Raw genomic sequence first — 23,547 nt, forward strand, 5'->3', positions numbered from 1 at the left:
GGCAATTTTGTTGTAGCAGCATTCTAGTTTATCTTTCTTACAGAGGTCTGTAAGTTAGTTAGAATTGGGATCCCATATAAAAGTGAAGGCAAGAGGTAGGTTTTGGCCAGGGTAATTTTGGTACCTGCTGTGAGGAAGTTTGTATTCCGGTATAACATGCATGTTTTTTGGTGTTTTTTAATAGTGTTTTTGGTATGCTGAACCAATTCAATTTCAGTATTGTTGGCTGAAAGATCTTGAATTTTTTGTTGGAGCTGTGGGGTTTTTGGGTGAAGAGAAGGAGCTTTGCTTTTGTTAAATTTTTTTTTGGTTCAGTAGGAGTTCAGCACTGGAGAGCCATGTTTCTATGGAAGAGAAAGCTTGTTGTGTTATGTGTTGTAGATGAGTTGATGTGTCTGATATGCAGATAATAGTAGAGCCATCTGCATATTGGATTAGAGTACCTTCATAGGAGGATGTTTGTAAGTTATTGATGAAGACATTAAATAGTAATGGGCCAAGGATGGATCCTTGAGGTACACCTGTGAGGGTGTTGTGATATGGGGAGATACAGCCTTGCCATTTTACTGCTTGCTGCCTGTCAGTTAGGTAGCTACAGAATCACTGAAGTAAGGATGAGGATAGACCAATGCTGGAAAGCTTTTTTAAGGAGTTTGGGGTGAGATACCATGTCAAATGCTTTTGACAAATCTAGAAATACTGCAGATACTAGTTTGCCAGTGTCATTGGCTTTGTTGACAGAATCCATGAAAGATAGTAAGGCTGTTGAGGTACTGTGTGCAGGTCTAAAGCCATGCTGAGTGTCGGAAGTTAGGTTGTCGCATGTAAGATGGTGGAGAAGTTGTAGGTGCACACATTTTTCTAGAATCTTAGAGGGGGGACAAGATTGCAATAGGTTGAAAGTTTGTGATGTCAGTGGAGTTGCCTCTCTTGTGTAAGGGGATAATGTGTGATCTTTTCCATAGGTTAGGACATGTGATTCAGCTACATATCTATTAATTAAGATGCTAACAGGGAATGCTATTGCCTCTGTGACAAGCTTTAGGTATTCTGGTGGGAGGTTGTCTGCTGAGATTGAGCAACCTTTCAGTTTTTGTAGTATTTTTTTTTATTTGAGATAAAGGGATCATCTGAAAAGTAAGCTGGGGATGGTTTGATTTTTGGTTATTATCCTACCCTCAGGTCAATTTATAGGTCAATTTATAACCAAGAGCAGTCACATTATATCCATAACAAAGCAATTAACAAAGAGATGCAAGTAAAACAGGTTTACTGTCATTTCCTGAGACTAAATACCTGGCATATGCAGTGTAGTTTACTGGTCAAGCAAAAGGAAACAGTGGCCAGCTTAGTTGCCCCTATAATAGCAGTGTTTAATGCTCCATCATGTTTTGTTAAATATGAGAGGGAAATCATGCCAGACTGAGCTGAATTTGTTACTTGTACATTACTTAGACCAAACATCCAGTGACATACCATGCCATTGCAACATGGAGCACACATTACTATTATGTTTGAATGAAATGTCGCCATTCCATAATAACTGAGTGCAGTGTAATTTGTACCGCATGCACACTATCTACACCAATCTCTTTATGTCTTTCTTCCTATATAATTTACAAGAAATCTTGGATTTTATCAAACTATCTGTTGCATTGGCAACACCAAGCAATGGCTGACCATATTGTTCCCATGCAGTGGCTTTGTTGGCTTTTGATGTGTAAGGTAGGGACTTCCTTGCTGGATCTTGGAATAGCAGGTACTTGTGGGAGCATGTTCACCTCCTCCACTCAATCAATTATCATGTCTCTGCAGGTAACCTAAAACTTGTTAGTGAAGGACTTGCTAACTGACTTACTACCCAGCTCTCCACTCTTGCTTCTGAGTGAGTGGATGGTTTAATCAGGCTTCTTGGGCAGGAATATATGGGACACAAAGCACTTGTGTAAACCAGGCATGCCTAGTTTCTGCCCGTGCTGAGAAAATGGACCAGCTGGATGCAGGTGGGTGGAGTCGTCAACCATTATCCCTTGGAGGTTTGGTAGTATTTAAAAAAAAGGATTACTAAGCTGAAAGACATTACAGATAAATCCTGAGTGAGTGGTAATAGGGACAGTGAGTCCTCTGCGGGTAACCAGCAATAGATTAATCTTTGCAAAGTGTAAATAAAGTAGATGAATGTCTCTTTCATGACATCCTGTTATTTCCTGTTTGTTCCCATTAATTTGCACATATTTTACTTTACTTAGGTGTTTAGTGAGTTTGAAATTGAATTACATCAGGAATGTGCTTATGACCACCTGGAAGTATATGATGGGCCCAACAGCAAGTCACCAATCCTGGGTCGCTTCTGTGGAAGCAAGAAACCAGATCCAGTCATATCTTCTGCAAGTAAAATGTTTATCCAGTTCTATTCTGATGCCTCAGTTCAAAAGAAAGGCTTCCAGGCAAGATATGGTACAGGTATTGTTAATAAACGTCATTTTTTATTAAGTCATCTAGATCAAGTGTTGTAGGAGCATTAATCTGCAGAGCTGTGATTTTGCAAGCCTTTCTGCGTTTTAGAGTAGTGCAGATGGTATCACAGTTAGGATTTGATTACTGCTGCTGCTGATGATGATGAATTTAATTAATTCAGACTGTAAGCATTTACTACTGTTTTGTTCAGAGTTCTGCATCTGTATCTTTTCCACCCTTCTGATGTACAGCTCTAAAATTAATGACTGCCAGATATGATGTGTAATACTGCAGTTTTTTAGTGTGTTTATCATGTATGGAAACATTATCTGAAAGCAGCTAACAACTGTTTGATATTTCCACTGTTCTTGTACCTGCAGTGTTGCTTTTGACCATAGTCTAGTCTGTAGATATTTATGTTTTCTTCTTTATTATAATTATAGCCAAACCCCTGTGTGTGACATTCTTTAGCTTTACTACTATTTTTTACTCTATTGCAGGAAAGTTATTCAGGAGAACTTCAATAATCCCAAGAAATTCTGGTCCACAATACAAAAACTCCTTCAACCTGTTAAATCATCCTCCCCTCCCCCTGCACCACCCCAAGCATCAACAGCATTGCTACACAATTCAGTACTTTCTTTACTAACTCCGTACTCTCTCACCAACTCTTCTAACAACACTTCAACTATCCCCACTTTATTCAGCTATACTAATGACTTCTTTTTCTTCAAAGCTGTCCACACTTTCACCATAAAAAACTACTCTCCAAACTGAAACCCACTACCTTTGCAGCTGATAACCTACCTACAGTGTTCTTAAAAATAACTTTTCCCACTATTGCCTATCCTGTAACTATCCTGATTAACCTTTTCATCTCAGAACAGTATATCCCCAAAAGCTGGAAAATATCTCATATTATTCCCCTGCATAAAGGAGGAAACTCCACTGAGTTTTCTAACTACAGACCCATTGCTATCTTACCCCCCTCTCTAGCTTCTTGAAAAATGCATCCATATGCAGCTCTTAATCTACCTACTTTCCAGTAATCTCTTAGCTAACAAACAACACTGGTTCCGCCCTCACCACAACACCACAACTGCTCTCCTAAACTTAACCAATACCATTAACTAGCACAGAAATAATGGAAAAATTGTTTCCTCTATCTTCTTAGATCTCTTTAATGCCTTTGACACAGTTTCTCACCAGAAACTCCTTAATGAGCTTGCAACTCTAAAACTCAGCCCTTCTGCTCTAGCCTGGTTCCACAGCTGCCTGTCTGGACCTCAGCAAGCTGTCAAATGGCAACAGGAACCCTCTTCACGTTTACCTTTTACCCTGGGTGTTCCTCTAGGTTCTATACGTGGTCCCCTTCTTTTCAGTATATTCACTAATGGACTCCAGTCTTCAATCCCCTTAGCCTCCATTATCCACTATGCAGATGATTCAACTCTTATCTGTGCCACTCCTTCCCTAAACCAACTTGTTTGTACAACCCAGCAGTCCTTCCTATTCATCAGATCCTGGCTAGCCGAGTTACAACTGATACTGAACCCTTCCAAGACCAAACTGATGCTCCTTCACCCCAGTAAATCACGTGACCCCACTACCCCATTCCAAATATATTAATCCAACAACACCATAATATCAGGCATAACCCACACAAAATTATTATGTGTTCTAATTGATAACAATGTAAAATTCGACAAACAACTAGCACAGTCCATTAAGAAAACACATATTAAACTAGGTTCACTATATAGAATCAAGCCTTTCCTTACAAATAACACAAGACAAGACATAGCCAGAACCCATCTTCTCTCCACCCTACTATATACCTCTCCCATCTTTACACACCTAAGTAAAACAGATCTAGCTAAGCTGGAGTCCTGCTACAATAAAACTTCAAAATTCACCACCAACTCACCACTGCACTGTCTTACGCTAACTGCAATGCACTCAACTTACCTTCACACATAGACTCATCCACCAACCTGATAAAACACCCTCCCTTCAACTTATTCTTCAGCCTTATGGTTTGTTTGTTTGTGTCTTTCGGCTTTTCCCGGTTAGGGGTCGCCACAGCGGAACTCCGATCCGCTAATGATTGGCAGTTGATTTTTACGTACCGGCTTGCCAGACCTGACGCACAACCTTCAATGAAGGTACGCCCATTCACGCATGTCTCCATGCAGAAGACGCTCTAGCTGAGAATCGAACCGGACAGTGACTTACTGTGAGGCGACAACGCTACCGCAGCACCACCACCGCGGCTGTGATTCTTCAGCCTTATGGTATTATTCGTAATTTCCAATCCTCCACCAAATCCTTATTGCAAGTCTCCAAATCCTACAATAAAGCTATTCTTTATTCTAATTACATCTCCAAAAATGGAATTCCATCCCTCAGCCAGCTTTTAACCACTGGCAACCCATCTCACTTCAAAAAACTCCTAAACTACTTCCTAGGCAACAACTGGATCTGATCATGCTGTTGTCCCAGTTACTACCTTCCACCTGCTCTTCCCCTCATTTCTCTATCTCTTCGTATTCATTCTCTGTACATCCACACATGGCCCAATTGATATCTCCTCCTCTCTTCTCACTCCCTCCTGTATCTTCCGTCACACACAGCTCTCTTCTTTCTTAGCTCCTCTGTCCCTTCTATTCCCTCAGATTATCCTCCTTTTTCTGCATCTCTATGCATTATATCTATCCTTACCAGTTTGCCCTTCCTTTCCTGAAATCCTTTAACTCGCATACAGTTCTATTTCCAAAATACTATAGGAGCAAACTGTGACCTTGTACCATACTTTTCTCAGACACAATTCATTATGTTTTCAGGCACTAACTGTTGTATGTCACAAATTTTCAAACCTCTGTTCTCAGTGTATACCTTATTATGCATATTTCCCGCTTCATTTTAAAAATATTCATATACTATTGTTGTATTTCATTTTTGTAAAATCTTGTAAATATTGTTCTCTGTAAAATTTTGTAAAAAAATTGTTTTGTAGAATTTTTGTAAAAAGTTTTGTAACTTTTTTTTAGAGCTTTTCTTCCCGGGCCTCCTCTAAAAATGGTCTCCCACCCAGTCTGACTATCCCATTAAAAAAAAGCAAAATAAAATAAAATAAAAAAATAAATAAATAAAATTCCTTCACTGCATTTTTTTGGAAATATCTGAAATCTCCTTAATGAATAGGTGGACAAGAGATATTTATTCTCATTGTTTTTTTAATGCATAAGTGTCATGTCTCTCCAGAAGTAGGATCTCAGTATGAAAAATATCCTTTGTTATCAATGAAGAAAAATATGATATAAAAAGAAACTTATAGGAAAATGAAAGGCAGAGACTGTATGATAGAAGAGGCTAATAATTCAGAGGCTACAGCATCTATGGGATATTAAAATCAGAGAATTCTGAGGTTAGAAATAGTTAATAACTCCCTGGGACTATGAGATAAAGAAGGAAATTATAGAAATATGACCCCACCCCAAACAAAAACACATACACACCAATATAAAACTTGCATTAGTCTGACTATATGGAGTAATGGTGTGGAACCCTGATTGCTGCCAGGATTCAGTTAGTTTTTAAACTGATATCCATGGGAAGTATTACTGAATCATATTAATTCATCAAAATAACTTTTTTTAAGTATAAAGTATCACATTTAACTATCACTTCCTAGTTGAAGTTGTTAGTGAGCTGTTAGTAGGTGTTCTACATTTTGTCCATTTGTTCCACGTTATGAGAGGTAATGTTCCTCGTTTTGAAGATGGAAGACTAATAGCTGTGACCAAAAGAACCATTAAGAATGTATCTGGAGCTCAGTCAATAGCATCTACCCTTCAGACAGCATTAATTTACTCCCTACCACTGAATAATCACTACTGCCCTCAGTACGTTTACACTTAAGACAGGAAAACTAACCAAAAAGTGTGCGTTAGTGTAAAGAAGGTTGGATAAGTAAGGCAAAAGTGGACAATCACAGGAAAAAACACTTTTAGTAACTAGATGTAGCTGTTAATCTAACACATTTACAAAAGATAGCACTCAGTGTAACAAAATGGAAGATATGTTAATTACACAAACAAGTGATAAAGAACTTGCACTATTGACTGTTTTAACTAAGCTGTAGTTTCTTATAAAAAGAAGTGATAAAAGTGCAGAAAAAAAAAAAGAAAGAAAGCACTTTGATTAACGAGAATGGGGTGCAAACAGACGTGTTACACACATAGACCAAACTGCAAAAAGATTTTAAAATTCTATTAAATACACAATAAAGTCCTGAAAACACCAAAATGGTACTAACTGCAGTAATTTAGTGTACTTTGCTAGATACTTTATGCTGATTAAACTTGAAAAATGCCAGCCAGACCTTACTCAGAAGTCTTTAGAAGACACAGGAAATGGCTACCAGCAGTGATTAAACTAAGTGGTAAAAGTGAAAAAAACAATAAGAACATAACTGGAGCTCAATCACTGGTATCTTCCCCTCAGGCAGCAACAAATTACTCCTCAGCACTGAATAAACACTATAATCCTCAGCAAGTTTGCACTTAGACTAGGAAAATCAACTGAAGAATGAAGAATACTTTGATGTAAGAAAAGCTGTAAATCAGGAGCAACAATGAACAATCACTTGAAAAACACTTATTGGCTAGATGAAGCTGTTATCTAACTAATTTACAAAGGAATATATCTAATCAATCCGTATATAAATAAATAAATACATATATGTATATATGTATGGGAGTAACGTTTTCATTGACCTCTCATTTCATTGAAACTAAAGTCACTGGAAACATTTTGTTGAAAACAATTTTCCTTGAAACATCATTTTGTCGAATCAAATTTTTTAGAAAACTGCAGTGTGTGTGTGTGTGTGTGTGTGTGTGTGTGTGTGTGTGTGTGTGTAAATATAAATATATATATATATATATATATATATATATATATATATATATATATATATATGTATATATGGGTTCCCTTTATAATTTCAAAATACTGAAATCCCGACTATTAGTATTTCAGAATTATAATACCGAAGCCTTGAAATTCCAAAACACCAGCAGCGCGAAATTCAAAATTCCGAAGTTCGGAGCCTCTGGTGTTGAGGTGTGTGACTGCATAGGTGTAAGTGTAGGTAAGTACGTATGAGTGTGTTGGTTAGGGGCTTTAGTGTAAGTTAGTGTGTGTTTTGGCTGTGAAATGTGTGTGTGTGAGTTATCTTTCTGTGATTTTGCGCTCTCGGAGTTAGTATATATAAGGGGGGTGCAGCCCCCCACATGGGGGTACAGGGGGGCTTGCCCCCCTGCTTGTCTGTAGTGTAAGATTGTTTGTTTGATTGTGGGGGGAGATTGTGCGTCTGTGTATGTGTGTGGTGTATTTGCACTGTAGGTTCGCGGTTTTAAATTTCGCGGTTATAGGGTTTCGTTATTTAAACGTTTCAGCTATAGCATTTCGAAGTACCGAAATTCGGGATTTCAGTATTTCAGGATTCTATAGTGAACCCACACATATATGTATATATATATATATATATATATATATATATATATGTATATATATATATATATATATATATAGTATGTGATGGTGTAGTGTTTGGGTATAGCAGTCAATAGAGAATTCCATTGGCAAGATTAGGTGTGGATTGGTAATGGCTACCATAATGTTGTTCCCACAGATTTGTAGAGTTCTGTGTTTGTACACCAAAATTGATTTGCTGTGTGGCATGTTTTTGATTTTCTCCTTGGTATGGGGTATGACGGGTACAGCAGGGTTTACCCCCCCCAACTGCAAGAAATAGGTTTTGTATGGTACATTTGTTGTCTAGAATATTTTCTATGAATCATGATTCAACTAAATGAGTTTTCAACAAAAAGTGTTTTGATGAATTGTTTTCAGTGATTTCAGTTTCAATGAAATGGGTATTTGATGAAAAGCTATACACTTTTAGATTTCTTTACATCACTGATGAACTTTCAACAGAAAAATTGTCTATAAAGTTCATCAGTGAAAAGAAACATCTAAAAATAAAAAGACAACTTTGCAAGCATCGACACACTACAATGCATGCGCCAAGCAACAGTATTGGCACATGCAAAACTTAAACTTAAGGGAAAAAATCATTCTTGTAAGAGTAGTGTGTGTGTGTGTGTGTGTGTGTGTTCATAGGATCATAGGAGGTTACTAAGCTAATGGCCCTGGGGCCTTTACAAGCCGAGCCAAGAGGTTATCATCAAAAAAGAAACCTCAGTCAGCACCGTTGTACCCTTAAGAAGCATTTCAAGGTCAGCAATTGCATATAAATAGTAAGCACATGCTAGCTTCAATGCCTTTTTGAGAGTTCAGCCAGACAGTGAGTATGTATAAGTATAATAGCTAACGAAAAGACAAACCAAACCAGAAAACGAAAAATCCAAGTGAAGAAGCTGGATTGGTCCCACTCTCACGTTCACTCACGTTTGCAAAACCAAACTCGGTTAATGTATAGCAGTGTCCACTTTATTAAATCCAACAGATAAAATTCACAAAAGACATGTGCTTTCGTCTAGAAGATCAAGACTTCATCAGATAACATACTAAGAATACATACTTCCTTTTATGTTCACTCAACAGGAAGTGACAACATTAATTAAGACAATTAAGATGGAAATCAGTGCAAATTGAATGTAAACAGTCAATAAATACATATGCATGTATATATATAGATAAAAAACAAATAAATAACCAATAAATAGCATAAACGACCCCCAAGATAGTTGTCATATGTATATATAATATAAAATGTAAAAAAAACATATTTGTAAAAGGTATATATATATATATATATATATATATATATATATGTGTGTGTGTGTGTGTGTGTGTGTGTGTGTGTGTGTGCTTAATAAATATGTTTTAAAAGTATACAAATATGTGAAAAATACATTAAAAATGCTGTATTGTTCCATAAATACTAAGGGAGAGGTTGTATTACCTCTCTAATGCCTTTAATTTCAGTAAGGGGCTAATGGAGATATTTTCATTTAGACCTGGCCAGTTACCTGCATTTAATCATAACTGCCAGTATAGTTCTCTTTTTTTCTAGCAATAATGACTGAGCCCCTCCTCTTAAATCCATATTGATACTGTTTATAATAAAAAAATTAATTTATGATTGTTTTCCATAATGTGTTTGCTTAAAGCATTGGTATCTTTTTTGCTTTTAATATCATATGTGTTCATATATGTGGTTCCTTATCTTACCTGTCTTACCAATGTAGTAACAGGAACAGATGGTACATATAGCACAATATATGACCTTCTCTGAACCACAGTTATATTTCTGGTAAATCCTAATTTCCATGTTATTAATACAAAATAAGTTACCCTCTCTAATATGTTTGCAATAATTGCATCTGCCACATTTATTCATATAACCAACTTTATGGTTAAGATAGACGTTTTTAGTCTCAAAAATGTTTTGCAACTTTTTTCCTTTTCTGTAGACTATAGTAGGTTGTAAGCCTATTAAGGATCTAATGTTTTTCTCATGTCTAAGGATGGACCAATTTTTTACTAAAATATCCCTTAATATAAAAGTATCTTGCGTGAAAACAGTAATAAAAGAAGTTTTAAAATCCCTCCTTTCTTTAGTAATGTTAGTGTCATTGTTGTTAATGGATAAAACATTGTCAATTACATCACCCGATAGTAGGGGCAGGTAAAAACCTTGCTCCCTCTTTTTAACTACCTCCGTCATAATTTCATGATGAATTTAAAAGGGTAGCCTCTTTTCAAGAACATATGTTTTAAGTTATCACATTCATTCAAAAATTCTTCCATAACAGAAACCATACTTGCTACACACACAAATTGGCCTTTTACAATGGCCTACTTTTGTTTCACAGGGTGGGTACTAGAAAAATGCAACAAAGAATTAGAATATGTGCTCTTTCTAAAAATCTTAGATGCAAACTTTTCATTGTGATAATCCTTTAACAAAAGAATGTCCAAAAAATAAATTATGTTGAGGTCACTTGTGTGTGTAAACTTCAAAAAATTGGTGGTAGTTTCAATGTAGGTTATAAAATCAATAATATCATCATTAGATCCATCCCATAAAATAAACATGTCATCCAAAAAACTAGTATAGAACTTTGTGTTTGAAGTAACAAGAGGAAAATAAGAATTTCTTCTCCCATTGCATAACCACAATGTTGGCATAAAGATCACCACATGCAGAGCCCATGGCCACTCCCTCTTGTAAATTTATTTCTTGATTAAATAATATAAAATTGTTTTTAAGAATCATCTCCATACGTTGTCTGTAAACCAAAACATCAAAATGTGCAATACCTTTTTCATATAGTAATTCTGTAAACCGTTCTAACCCTATAACATGGGGTATAACAGAATATACGTCCTTGATGTCAATGGTTATGAAAATATATGTGTCGTTAAAAGGTATTTTATCTATTGCTTCTGAATGAATCTTTACAAACATGCGTTTCATTGTATACACATTCCTTTAACTTATTGTCTAAGTATTTAGCCAAAGGGTGGATAATGGACCCCTTTGAGTCTACTATAGGACACATGCGTGGTTGTATTAGATTCTTATGCAGTTTTGGTAGTCCAAACATAACAGATAGCCTAGGATAAGGAACAGATAAATAATTAAGGACATCTATAGATATAGATCCTTCAATAAAAAGATCTTGGAGTTAATTTCTTATTTTGTTATATGAGACATTTAATTCATTTAGAGAGGATTTTATGTAGGCTTTTCCCTCTAAAATAAATAACATCTTCTTGTTATAATCCTCACGGTTCAATAGGACCACCTCACTGACTTTATCTGGTTTCATAATTCTAATCCTATGTAGAAAGTTCCTTATTTCGTCAATAACTTTGTTCTCACTTAAAACACTAACATTAGGATTCCTACTCTTAAAATTCGAATTACGTATGTCCACTTCACAAATACTCTCGAATAATTGAATAATGGGGTGAAGTGGAGGGTTGTAGGTACTTGAGATCACCAAAGGGTTACGAAAACAAACTACTGCAAAAATTGCTAAAAGCCGAAACTCTTCAAGACCACTAGATTTATTTAAACGCTCAATAAACACGTTTTTCGTCCAACACAAATGGTTAGACTTCATCAGAACAAAGGCAAAAGACTGTCAGTTAAAATTCAAAGTCCCAATATATAAATTCCCCGCCAAATGATGTAATAACACTGATCATTCTTACAGATATATACCCTTACAAGGCTCTAAACCAGTTTTATATTAAAATAAATCAAACTGAACTTTGCCTTGTTACAAATTAATAGCAACAACCATACATCAATAAACCGAAGCTAAAGTGAATGCATGAACCAAACTACGGTCCACAACATGTAACCTATTTAGATAAATACAAACATATTGTTAAAATATAGATTATTAAAAACATATTAAAAACATATTGAAAACAAACAAAAATCTCTTCTAACCTATGTTTTATGCCTAAATATGTGAACTTGTTAAATATATGCATACTACATACATATGTTAAAATCTATGCATTTGATAAACTCCAAAAGGTTGTACGTATGTAGACAATCTGAACATTTTCAATAAAATAAAGTATCTACACTCCAATGCATTTTATTATTACTATCCATAATTTCTAATAATGAAAATATTTCATCTATTCAAGCTTTTAAGCTTTAATAAACACATTAGGGAGCACTTCTCATTCAAGCCTGGGTTCATATATGCGTTAAGCCTGATTTGCCACAACATCTCCATTTTTTCTAATAAAAGACCAAAAGGACCCCCCCTCACATTCTGCATAACCTGATCAATGATTTTAAATCGAAATCTGTGGTTAGGGTAACTCAAGACGTGCCTTTCAAGAATTGCTGCGTAAAAAACAACAAAAAAATCCCCCGACAAGTAATAAAGGTATGATGCAATGTGGAAATTGTTCATATTGCCACCTAATGGAGTTAGAAGGGAGCATTGAGATTAATGGGTTTAGATTATATACTAAAGGTAAATTCAATTGCAACTTGAAAGGAGTTGTATACATAGCGACTTGTCAGGGTTGTCCATCCTTTTATATAGGGAAGACAGAGCGCAGACTAAGGGATAGGGTGTATGAGCACCTCAGAAGTATCAACTTGCAGAAAGAAGAAAATGCCCTTGCGGATTTTGCAGTAGTTTGTTTTCGTTTTCACTTTTATCAGAAAGGGTTAAGAAAAGGTTCAGAAAAGGAATTTTTAAAAATAATTTTCAAATTTAATTTACGTGTATACATTCTCAGGTCCATTAGAGTATTAGAACTATCTACAGATTGTGGAGGCACAAAGGTGTAAACCCTTTTATAAACAAGTCACAGTGTTCTGAGTTAATCTCAATGCTGGAAAAATTATAAACATTAAAATCACCCAGGGTGTTTGTAACAATGTGACATGGTGGTAATGGTCTGGGTCAGGTCAGGGGGAATGTCAAGTGGTACATTCAAAATTTCAGACATGGACACAGTTAATTCCTGTTGTTCCATGTCTGTGTATAAAACCTCTTCCCTCCCCTGTTTGCCATTCCTCCTCTGTTCCAGTGAGTGTGTGTGTGTTCACTGGGGCCATCTCCCAATTGTTGTTCACTGGTGGGCCCTTGTTCCTCAGCCGCTCTAAGCATGTCAGTGGTGGAAACTCCTTTGGGTCTAAAAAAGCCTGCCCAGAGTTCTTGATGTGGGATTACTTAGATCGTTTGCATTACTAGTATTTGCTGGGTTCACATTGGAATTATTTCATTTATTGCCCCATTCCTGAGAAGGTGGGGGCCTAGGGCATGCTAAACCTTTTCCATAGTCATTTCTATCCCTCATTAATTTTTTCAACTTTCTAGCCTTGACAGAGTTAACAAGCTGATCCAAACTTTTGAATATACGTAAATGCTCATATTTAAAGTTATCATAATGCAGGTGCCCACAAATAGTTTTATCTAGTTCAGTGACAGAAGTAATCAGTTCATTAATTAATAGATCATTGTGCTTTACAATTACATGCATATATTTGACACTGTGTTGATCAAACAAAGCAATAAGTTCTTTAAATAAGCTAGAATCAAACTGCAGACCACTCGGGTAGCACCACATTCTTAAGCCTTTTGGCACAATATTTTCTTTTATGTACTCTATAAAATAAGCAGTGTCAAGCGGAAGTTGTTTAATTTTGGAAAGTTTATAGTCAAATAGATCAAATAATGATGGTAAGTCATTGTTATTAGCTGTCCTGGGTCCTTCGGTTTCCCCAAATGTAATTGTCTCTGAAAGCCAGTCCTGTAAAGTTGAAACTGTAGCTGTCATTAAGTATAATAGCTAGTTTGTTTATAAGTTTATCTAAGTTAAAGTTATTAAGCCTCAATCCTGATGTGTTTGTACATAATAAATCTACTTCAACAGAACCCATGAAGGCTTGTCTATTTTATCCTTACTGGACGAGCAACATGGTGTCAGAAATGGGATTCCAGAGACTGCTTTTCAGAGCTACAAGATGCAGAGTTAACAGTGACAGTAAACTGAGAGAACCAAGCACAAAGAAGGGCCAGAAATGAACCAAAGGTAATGAAAACTTGCACAAACAATTTATTTTATAAAAAAGATAAAACAAGCATTACAAGGCCACAGACCATGTTATTAAACAAGTGAGAGTTTATTAATTAAACAAAATGTTTAAAATTAAGATATTTGATAAAATGATTATCTGAAAAGCATATAAGGGGTTTGGAATTACCTCTGAATTGTAAAATGAGCATGTTTAGCATAAAATGAGCACAAGAAATGTATAATGGGCATGGAAAAAGATTAAAAGAGCAAAACAAATATAATAAGGGCAAAAAGGGCACATTAAACATAAATAAAGCAAGGTGACTGCACGTTTTTTGGCAAAGTACTGTGTTTTGGCATAACTACTATTTAACATTGTATTCAGGGCATAACTAGAGTTATTCGAAGTATCTCAAAGTGTGTAAAAGTGCTTACAGTGTGTTCCTATTACTGTGCATTTGTTCTGAAGAGTTTATTGTGTGCGAAGTGCAACTATATTGTGAAGTACAGTCAAAATACAGCCATTTCAAAAAGGTTCTTGTGCTGGGTATGGCTAGTCGCAAAGTGCCACCGTTGCAGACCATTTCTTGCACTGTGAAGAGTTATTTAGTAAAGTACAGCCATTTTGGGAAAGTTTCAGTGTGCTGTGTACTGTTTATTGCAAAGTGCAGTTACTTTGAAATGTTTCTTACTCTGAGCTTCTTCTGCCTAGTTTATTCGCACAATGCAATTATTTTGAAATGTTTCTTACACTAAGAGATTTCTTACAGTACAGTAATTTCAGGAGTATTCTTGTGCCCAAGAGACCTATTTTGCAAAGTTCAGTTATTCAGAGGCTTGTGCTATTGGGCATAGTTACAAATACTGGCATAAATTTCTGGCGTGTGTGTGTGTGTGTGTGTGTGTGTGTGTGTGTGTGTGTGTGTGTGTGTGTGTGTGTGTGTGTGTGTGTGTGTGTGTGTGTGTGTGTGTGTGTGTCTGTATGTGTCTGTGTGTGTGTGGGTGTGGACGAAAGGTACACAAACCTCATTGCTGCTGCTGCCAGCAATCACTCTCACTCTTCACTCTCTCTCTCTCTCTCTCTATCCCCCCCCCCCACACACACACACACACACACCATACCTCTCAACCTCTTAATACTGCAAAAAATGTGGACAAAGCCTAACAGAATGGGGGGACAAATAGGGACAAATTTTAAATATTGCTGTTATAACCATAGAAGTTTGCTAGAATAACAGGATTTGTCTTATTGTGCATTTTTCTGAAGGATATGAGGTATGAAATACAAATGTATATCATTATTTAGTGACTTCAGTCCTCAGATCATCCAAGAGACTTGCCAGAAAATCACAAAAGTTAGGAGGAACAGACCAAAACTCAGAGGGAAAAATCTGGATATTCTGCGAAAATCTGTACAGCTGAGAGGTATGAATACCTCTCAGCCTCTTACTTAGATCAAGAAATCTGGACAAAGCCAAAAATAATGGGGGGGGGATAAAGGCCCAAAATAAGGGACCATTTTAAGTACTGTTCTTACAAACTTCAAAAGTTGATAGAAATACAGGTTTTGCATTAGCATGAATTTTCTGAAAGGTATGAAGTATGAAACTCAACTGCCTGTTGTTATTTTCTGACTTCAGCCTCAATGATCTGCCATTGATTTGCCAGAAAAACAACAATTTTATGAGAAAAAGACCAAAAATATGAGGCAAACTTCTGGACATTCTGTGAAAATCTGTACAGTTGAGAGGTATGCTGGACAGAGCCAAATAATAGGGACAGATTTTAAATATTGCTCTTATAAACATTAAATCAATAAGGTTGCCATTAGGTTTTCTTACCTCCCAAACATAGTATATCAGTGTTATGCTGTTAAGCAGAATGTGCACTTTATTTTTTTTCGGTAATTATTGCCAACTGTCTTTTTATTGTACTTTGGAGCTTTTCTCCCTGGGTCTGGCCTCCTAGTTAAACAAATGTCAAATAAATAAATATCTATTTTATTATGTGCGCCACAAAATGGCTGGTCCATGGAGAATTGTCTTACATTGATACCCGTCATTGGTGCAAAAAAGGTTGTAGACCACTGTTGCACAGGTTGAATCAAGGGAAGACCATGAGTGTTTGAAATGCAAATTCAGAGAAATGTGTAACCCCCAGACAAATATTACATTAGAGAGGCATTTGTTTTACATAAGAGATCAAAAACCAAGAGAAACCACTGCAGCTTATATTACTGACCTGAGGAACATAGCTAAACTGTGCCGGTTTGTTGATTTAAAAGATGAGTTGATAAAGGACAGGCTTGGGTGTGGTATTAATAGTGCTTCAGTGAGAAAGATTTTGCTTTGTGACAGTGATCAAATGCTGAGCAAAGCTACTGAGATTCGTCAAATCCATGAAGTTACAGAAAGGCACACAAGCATGCTTACAAGTGATAAGAGCATGGTTTCAGCAGGCTCCAGAGTGAATGTAGACAGCATGCAACACGTGGCTAGCAGAAGCAGGTTTAAGCACATGCCACCCCTGCAGGCTTCCCAGGTAAAAGCTGTAGTTTTCCAGCAAGTTCTAAGAAAAGGACATACTCAGTGCAGGACAAGGGTGAGTCAGCAAAACCTTAGTGTTAACTGTCACTATTGTGGTGCCACTCATGAGTGTAAAAGAGAAAAATGCATAGTATTTGGTCAGTCATGCCACAAGTGTAAAAAATGGTCAGCTGGTGCCCTAGGCAAAAGGTCTCCACAGCGGCCTCCAAAACCACCCTGTGACCCCATCCTGTTCTATCTACACCATCTAGATTACTGGAAATGCGCCTCTGCTAGAGTGGCACCCTAGGCGGCCATCTAGTTGGCCTACGCCTAAATGGTATCAGCAATTGGTGAAAATGTTGATGCAGCAAATTTGTTGGCAAAGAATGAAGTGTTTTGTACTGTCCAGATCAATGGTAAATCCACCGAGCACAAAGCAGGCCCTGGCTCAAAGTATAATGTTATGTCAGCAGACACATTTGCTACTCTGAGAACTGATGAACAACTCAATGTGGCTAGTTGTGAGAAATTTGTTGCTTATGGATGTGAAGAAATTCAAACCAAAGGCCCAGTAGTGCTTTCATGTTATTTGCTAGGAACTGTTACAGCTTGTTATTCTATGTAGTCTGAATACCTGTGCAGTCATTATTGGGTCTCGGAGACAGTTTGAGAATGAATTGCTTTCCTTTACCAAAGAAGTTCATCATATATACACATATCCTAGTTCCAATTTTACTGAAGTTATTTTCTCAGAGTATGCTGATGTTTTCAATGACAAATTGGGCAAACTTCCAGTTGTGTATTCTTTGAATTTAGACCCAGAGGTCAGTCCAGTGGTCAGACTGGCAAGAAAAGTTGTGATAGCTATACGGAATAAAGTTAGAGCTCAGATGGATAAAATGGTGCAGCAAGGTGTAATTTGTCCAGTCACAGAACCAACTGATTGGTTGTCGTCCAAAGTAGCAGCCCACAAAAAAAGGCTCAGACGAAATCAGAATATATATTGACCCAAGAGATTTGAACAAAGCATTAAAGAGACTGCATCATCCAATGCATACAGTCGAGGACGTTGCAGCCCTAATATCAAATGCCACTGTTTTTCCTCTCTTGGATGTAAAAGGTTCATTTTGGCAAGTGATGTTTGATCGCAAATCCTCATTACTGACTACTTTCAGTACCCCATTTGGCAAATATAGATTCCTCAGGATGCCATTTGGAATAAATTTTGCAAGTGAAGTCTTTCAGCATGCAGTGGAGCACATTTTTTCAGATTATTCTTGTACCATAATAGTAGATGATTTATTGTTTGGAAGCAATGGTGAAGCAGAGCATGACAGAAACCTAAGGAATGTTCTAGACATAGCACGTGAAGTGAACTTAAAGCTCAGTCCTCTGAAGTGCAAATTCAGACAACCAGAAGTTACATATGTAGGTCATTTATTTACTAGCACTGGCTTGCAACCAGACCCATCCAGGCAAGCAGCCATTCTTGAGATGTCAGCACCAGATAATGTTCAGGCTGTACAATGTTGTCTTGGTATGGTCAACTATTTAGACAAGTTTATACCAGACATCAGTGAGTTGACAGCACCTTTGAGAGAGCTGATGTGCAAAAATGTTATATGGTCTTAGTTGGAACAGCACCAGAAGGCATTTGAAGACCTTAAGCAGAAAATTGCCACCCCACCTACATTAAGATACTGTGATGTCAATAAACCAGTCACTATTTCCTGTGATGCTTCAAAATTTGGTCTTGGAGCAGTTATTCTTCAAGAAGGCAGACCAATAGCCTATGCATCTAGAACTCTTACTCAAACTGAAATGCAATATGCTCAAATTGAGAAAGAACTTTTAGCAATAGTATTTGCATGATGTTCTTTGTGTTTCACTGTTGCAGTCATCACTTGTGGGTTATCCCTGCTGGGTAGCGTTCGGCCAGCCTGAATACCAGAGTAAAGGATTTCCCTCCTGCATTGGCTGTCCTGAGACTGTGGCTGACATCAGGTCATCAGGGCTATAAAGGGTGGCAGCCAACGCCATTACATCAGTCTTTCTTGCCATGGAGCCCGAAGCAGAAGCAGTTTTGCGAGTGTGTTGGTTGGCCATTGCCAGAGTGAGGAAAACCGTCTAAAGCTAAGTACCCCATTTTAACCGATGTCAGAGAAAGTCAATAATTGTCTCAGTTGTGGAAAGCAGATCCCACACCAAGACTTCCATTCTCTCTGCATCACTTGTTTAGGCCTAGAGCATGACGTCCCCGGGTGTTGGTTCTGTACCCTGTTTAATGCTCGAACCATAAGAAGAAGAGCTAAAATTGTAGCGAGGCATTTCAGTGAGTCTTCTTCTCAACACAATATGGTGTCAGTCTCTCAGCAGGCTACTGACATACCTAGAAAAAAGAAAGACTAGGTTAAAGATAGACCTCAAAAAGTTAGGCCCTCTGATGATTCGGGTCAAAACTCTGGTACTTTTCAACTCAGTACTACAGCTGAACTCAGAGAGGTGCCTTCACAGCCCCTGACACTAGGCGAGGAACTGTCACAGGCCTCTACTGAGATGTGTTCAGAGTCCAGTATGCTGCTGGATCAACCTCCCCATGCCAGTATGTCGCCTCTTTCTCACGCAGTCAGGCCCGGAGCCACTTTACAGGCACCGGCTTCCACTGAGACACCTCTGACAACCGAAGCCAGGCTTAGACCGACGACAACGCCACTGGTTAAACTAACTCTGTATAAGACTACCGACCCATCCAGGCCCAAGCCTAAACCTATCCCCAAAGAGGTCCATCCCCAAGGGCCCAGCTACTGACCTACAACCAGCCAGCCTGCTCCTCAGTCACAGCAGCTGCTCAAAATGGCAGAAGACTTGATGACTCTTATTTGGGGAAGCCAGCCCCACTCTCCCATCCCAGCCAAATGACGAAGAGACACCTTCCCTGAGGTCCTCACTGACCAGGAGTCAGAAGAATCTGTTCTTGAGGAGTCAGACATGGAAGACCAGCCCTTTGCAGCATTTGAGGACTCTGATGCTGATGACCCCATTCCATCTGCTTCCCCCCTGAGGACCTTTCTTTTGGGAAAACCTTAAATTCCCTCAGGGAACACTTTCAGTGGGAGGCCCAAGACTGTCCTCAGTCTAAGAAGAGACTGAGTGAGTTCCTTGACCTGCCTCAGTATAAGCCTCTGGCCATTCCGCCTGTCCTGGATGTGGTGGAGGATGTTTTTCTAGAATATGCCCTTTCACCAGATTTTCTCCCCGCAGCACCCAGAGAACCAGACAGATATTACAGGGTACAAGGCACCCACAAATATCTTTTTAAAAACCCTGCTGCAGACCCTGAAATAATTACTCAAGGCCCTAAGGGAGCTAGGACAAGCTCATCAAAAAATCCCATTCCAGCTGACAAAGAAAGCAGAGCTTTAGACGCTTTACCTGTAAGGGCCTTAAATTGTCAATTTCATATGCTGAAATTCCAGCATAATGTCCTTGAACTCATCAAACAGAAGTTATCTTCCATTCCTGACAATAGAACTACCAGAGAATTAACAGACCTCATACAGTCTAGCTCTCAGGTAGCCAAACACTCCTTGCATTGTGGATTTGATGCCTTAGAAGCTTCTACCAGGGCTGCAGTTACAGGATCAGTTATCAGAAGGCATGCCTGGTTAAGGGAGCAGCCTTTGCCAGACCAGGTAAAATCCAAACTGCTAGACACCTCTTTAGATAAAGACTATTTGTTTGGACCTAAAGCGGAAGAGGTCATTAAGAAAATGGAGGACAAAGCCGAGTCCATAAAACTGCCAAGGACTTCTTACAGTGCAACCTCTCAGGTTCAGCAGAAACTTCCCCACCAAACACTGGTCCTTTCCCTCTCAGACAAAACCAGTCCAGAGAAAGGGAAGCAGAGGCAAAACTCCTAGGCATCAGTCCCATAGCCAACAAAGACACAGGCAGTGGTCCACTGCTGCTCTTAGGCAAGGGACTTCTAAACCTACTTGCTTCACCAAGGACTCTCATTGACTTTTTCCCCTCCCTGTCCCCTCATGTCACCAAACAGGATCCCTCTTCCTAGGAAACTGGGAAGCCATCACCTTAGATCTATGGGTCCTGAAAATTATTACCAGCGGATACAGATTCTGTGTCAAAGAAAATCCAAAAAGGTCAGGTTGCCCAGACATCCCTGCAAATCAGATGACAGAATCTATTCGTCAGATCAGAAAGCTTTATGCCAAGGGTGCTGTAGAACCTGTACCAAAAGAACAGACTGGAAAAGGATTTTATTCAAGACTATTCCAGGTTCCCAGAATAGAGGGCAAATGGCGCCTCATCCTAGACCTCTCCACCCTGAATCTGTCCCTCCTGGTTCCAAAATTCAAGATGCTGACCCTGCAAAAACTACTAACTATGCTCCTGTCACAAGCCTGGTTAGTGATCCTAGATCTGAAGGATGCCTACCTGCATATCCCTATCAGACTGTCCTGCAAGAGTTACCAAAGGTTCAGAGCAGGGTAAAACACTTTCAGTTCTCTGCTCTGCCATTTGACTTATCCACTGCTCCCAGAGTCTTTTCCAAGTGCCTGGCTCCAGTCATTGCATTTTGCAGACAGAAGGGCATACACATTTATCCCTATCTCGACAATTGCCTCATACAGGCAGAAACCAAGGAAAAACTCCTGCAGGACCTCTCCTTTGTACAGACCCTACTAAGCTTGCTGGGATTCACCGTCAACCTGGAGAAGTCCCATCTACAGCCCACATGAAGGATAACATTCCTGGGCACCCTTCTAGACACCTCAATGCAAATGGCTTTCTTCCCCCCCACAGAAGCAGGCCTTTCTACAGTCCTGCTTCACCCACCTGGTACACAAAACCCACCTCACTGCAAGAAAAATCCTGTAAGCCCTGGGATACATGGCCTCTTGCATCCTGCTGGTACCCCTTGCCAGACTGCACATGAGAAAACTGCAGTGGTACCTAAGGAACCTTTGGTGCCAACACTCCCAGTCACTGGAACACCAGCTCCCCCTGATTCATTGTTTAGGGAAGGAGCTCCTGTGGTGGGCCGAAGCTTGCACTCTGAACAAGGGCCTACCCTTTGTCCTTCAGCCACATGACCAAACCATAACCACATATGCCACAGACATTGCCTGGGGAGCTCACAAAGGAATACTGTGAACTCAGGCCTTTTGGGAACAGGAGGTTCAGGGTTTCCATATCAACCTGAAATAAATGCTAGCAGTACACAGAGCAATTCTAACCTTCCAAGAACATCTGTCACCAGGAGTACTCTTAATCAAGACAGACAACACTACAGTCATGTGGTGCATCAACAAGCAGGGGGGCACACATTCTTTCCCCCTATGTCACTTAGCTATATAAATCTGGCAGTCAGCCTCAAATCTAGGACTACATCTGATAGCACAATAGCTTCCAGGGAAACAAAACACCCTGTCAGATCAATTAAGCAAACAGCTCCTGGATCACCACAAGTGGCATTTGCACAGGGAGACCTTCCTAAAGATCAGTCATATCTGGGGAAAACCAGATATAGACCTTTTTGCAAGCTACCAGAACCACCAATTGACTAAATTCTGCTCAAGAGAGGTGGAAGCCCTCTCCTTCCACTGGGTCAGCCTGTTTGTGTATGCTTTCCCCCCACTACCTCTGATACCCAGGGTGCTGCTCAAGATCAGAGAGGAAGGACCAAGGGCTATCCTAATTACCCCAGATTAGCCGAGGCAGCACTGGTACCCCATGCTTCTCAGTCTGAACATACACCTTCCCATTCCCCTATCACCCACCACAGACCTTCTCACACAATAGAGAGGGAGGCTACTGCACCCAGGCCTTGCCACACTCAAGTTAACTGCATGACTGATTCCACAAAGCTGGATAACACTACAGCCCTCAGCAAGCAAGTGTTAGACATTATTAAGGAGGCCCGTAGATCTAGCACCAGAAAATCTTATTCTGCAAAATGGAAAAGGTTCACCTGCTGGTGCAGCAGCAGAGGCACATACAGCAACAGTGCCTCCTTAGCACTGGTTCTGGACTACCTGGCAGAGCTCCTAGAAAAGGGGTTGTCTTACTGCTCTATCAAGACTCATGCTTCAGCTATCTCAGCTATCTCAGCCTATGTTCAGGCGGAGCAGCCCTTGTTCTCTCAACACCTCTTAAAACAGTTCCTCAGAGGTGTGGCTCACATCAGACAACCAAGAAGGCCACTTGCACCAGCTTGGGATCTAAACTTTGTTTTGGAAAAGTTGACTCTACCCCTTTTTGAGCCAGCATCCTCAGCAGATCTCACGTTTCTCTCTTGGAAAACTGCTTTCTTGCTAGCCATCACTTCTGCCAGGAGGGTATCTGAGCTCCAAGCCCTTATGGACACTGAGCCCTTCATCATTTTCCATGTGGATAGGGTCTCTCTGAGAACCAACCCCTCCTTTATGCCTAAAGTGGTCTCTGATGTAACCCTCAAGCAGACTATACACCTATCTACTTTCTTTCCTAAACCTACCAATAAAGGAGAAAGAATTCTGCATACCCTGGACATACACAGACAATTGAGATTTTACCTTGACAGGACTAAATCAGTCAGGAAAAAACTGACCAGCTACTGGTTTCGTTTGCCCCTGGGGCAGAGGGGAAACCCATTACAAAGCAGACCATTTCCAAATGGATCTCGCATTGCATACATTTCTGATATGCGTTCCATGGAAAGAGTCCTCCTAAATCCATCAGATCTAATTCCATGATAGCAGCCTCTACTTCCATGGCCTTCCTGAGAGGGGTTCCTACCAAGGATATTCAGGAGGCTGCTACATATACATCTATCCACACTTTCACCAAGCACTACCAGTTGGCTACATTCTCCAAAACCAGGGCAGGATTTGCATCTGCAATCCTGCAGGGCATGCTAACATCCCATAACCTATTTAGCATGCCTCCACCCACTTCTTCAGCT

The 23,547-nt window shown here is 39.1% G+C and overlaps 1 protein-coding gene across 1 annotated transcript in view; it reads left to right on the top strand.

Annotated features, from left to right (window-relative positions):
* Positions 1-23,547, top strand: part of TLL2 (tolloid like 2) — a 2,712,623-nt gene that overhangs the window by 2,654,461 nt on the left and 34,615 nt on the right. The window contains exon 19 of the mRNA XM_044056577.1: positions 2,250-2,463. Within this exon, the coding sequence (XP_043912512.1) occupies positions 2,250-2,463 (214 nt within the window). The remainder of the gene's footprint in view (positions 1-2,249; positions 2,464-23,547) is intronic.

The sequence above is a fragment of the Protopterus annectens genome, chromosome 14.part0, assembly GCF_019279795.1.
Source record: "Protopterus annectens isolate FY-2018-M chromosome 14.part0, PAN1.0, whole genome shotgun sequence".
Classification (NCBI taxonomy): domain Eukaryota; kingdom Metazoa; phylum Chordata; order Ceratodontiformes; family Protopteridae; genus Protopterus; species Protopterus annectens.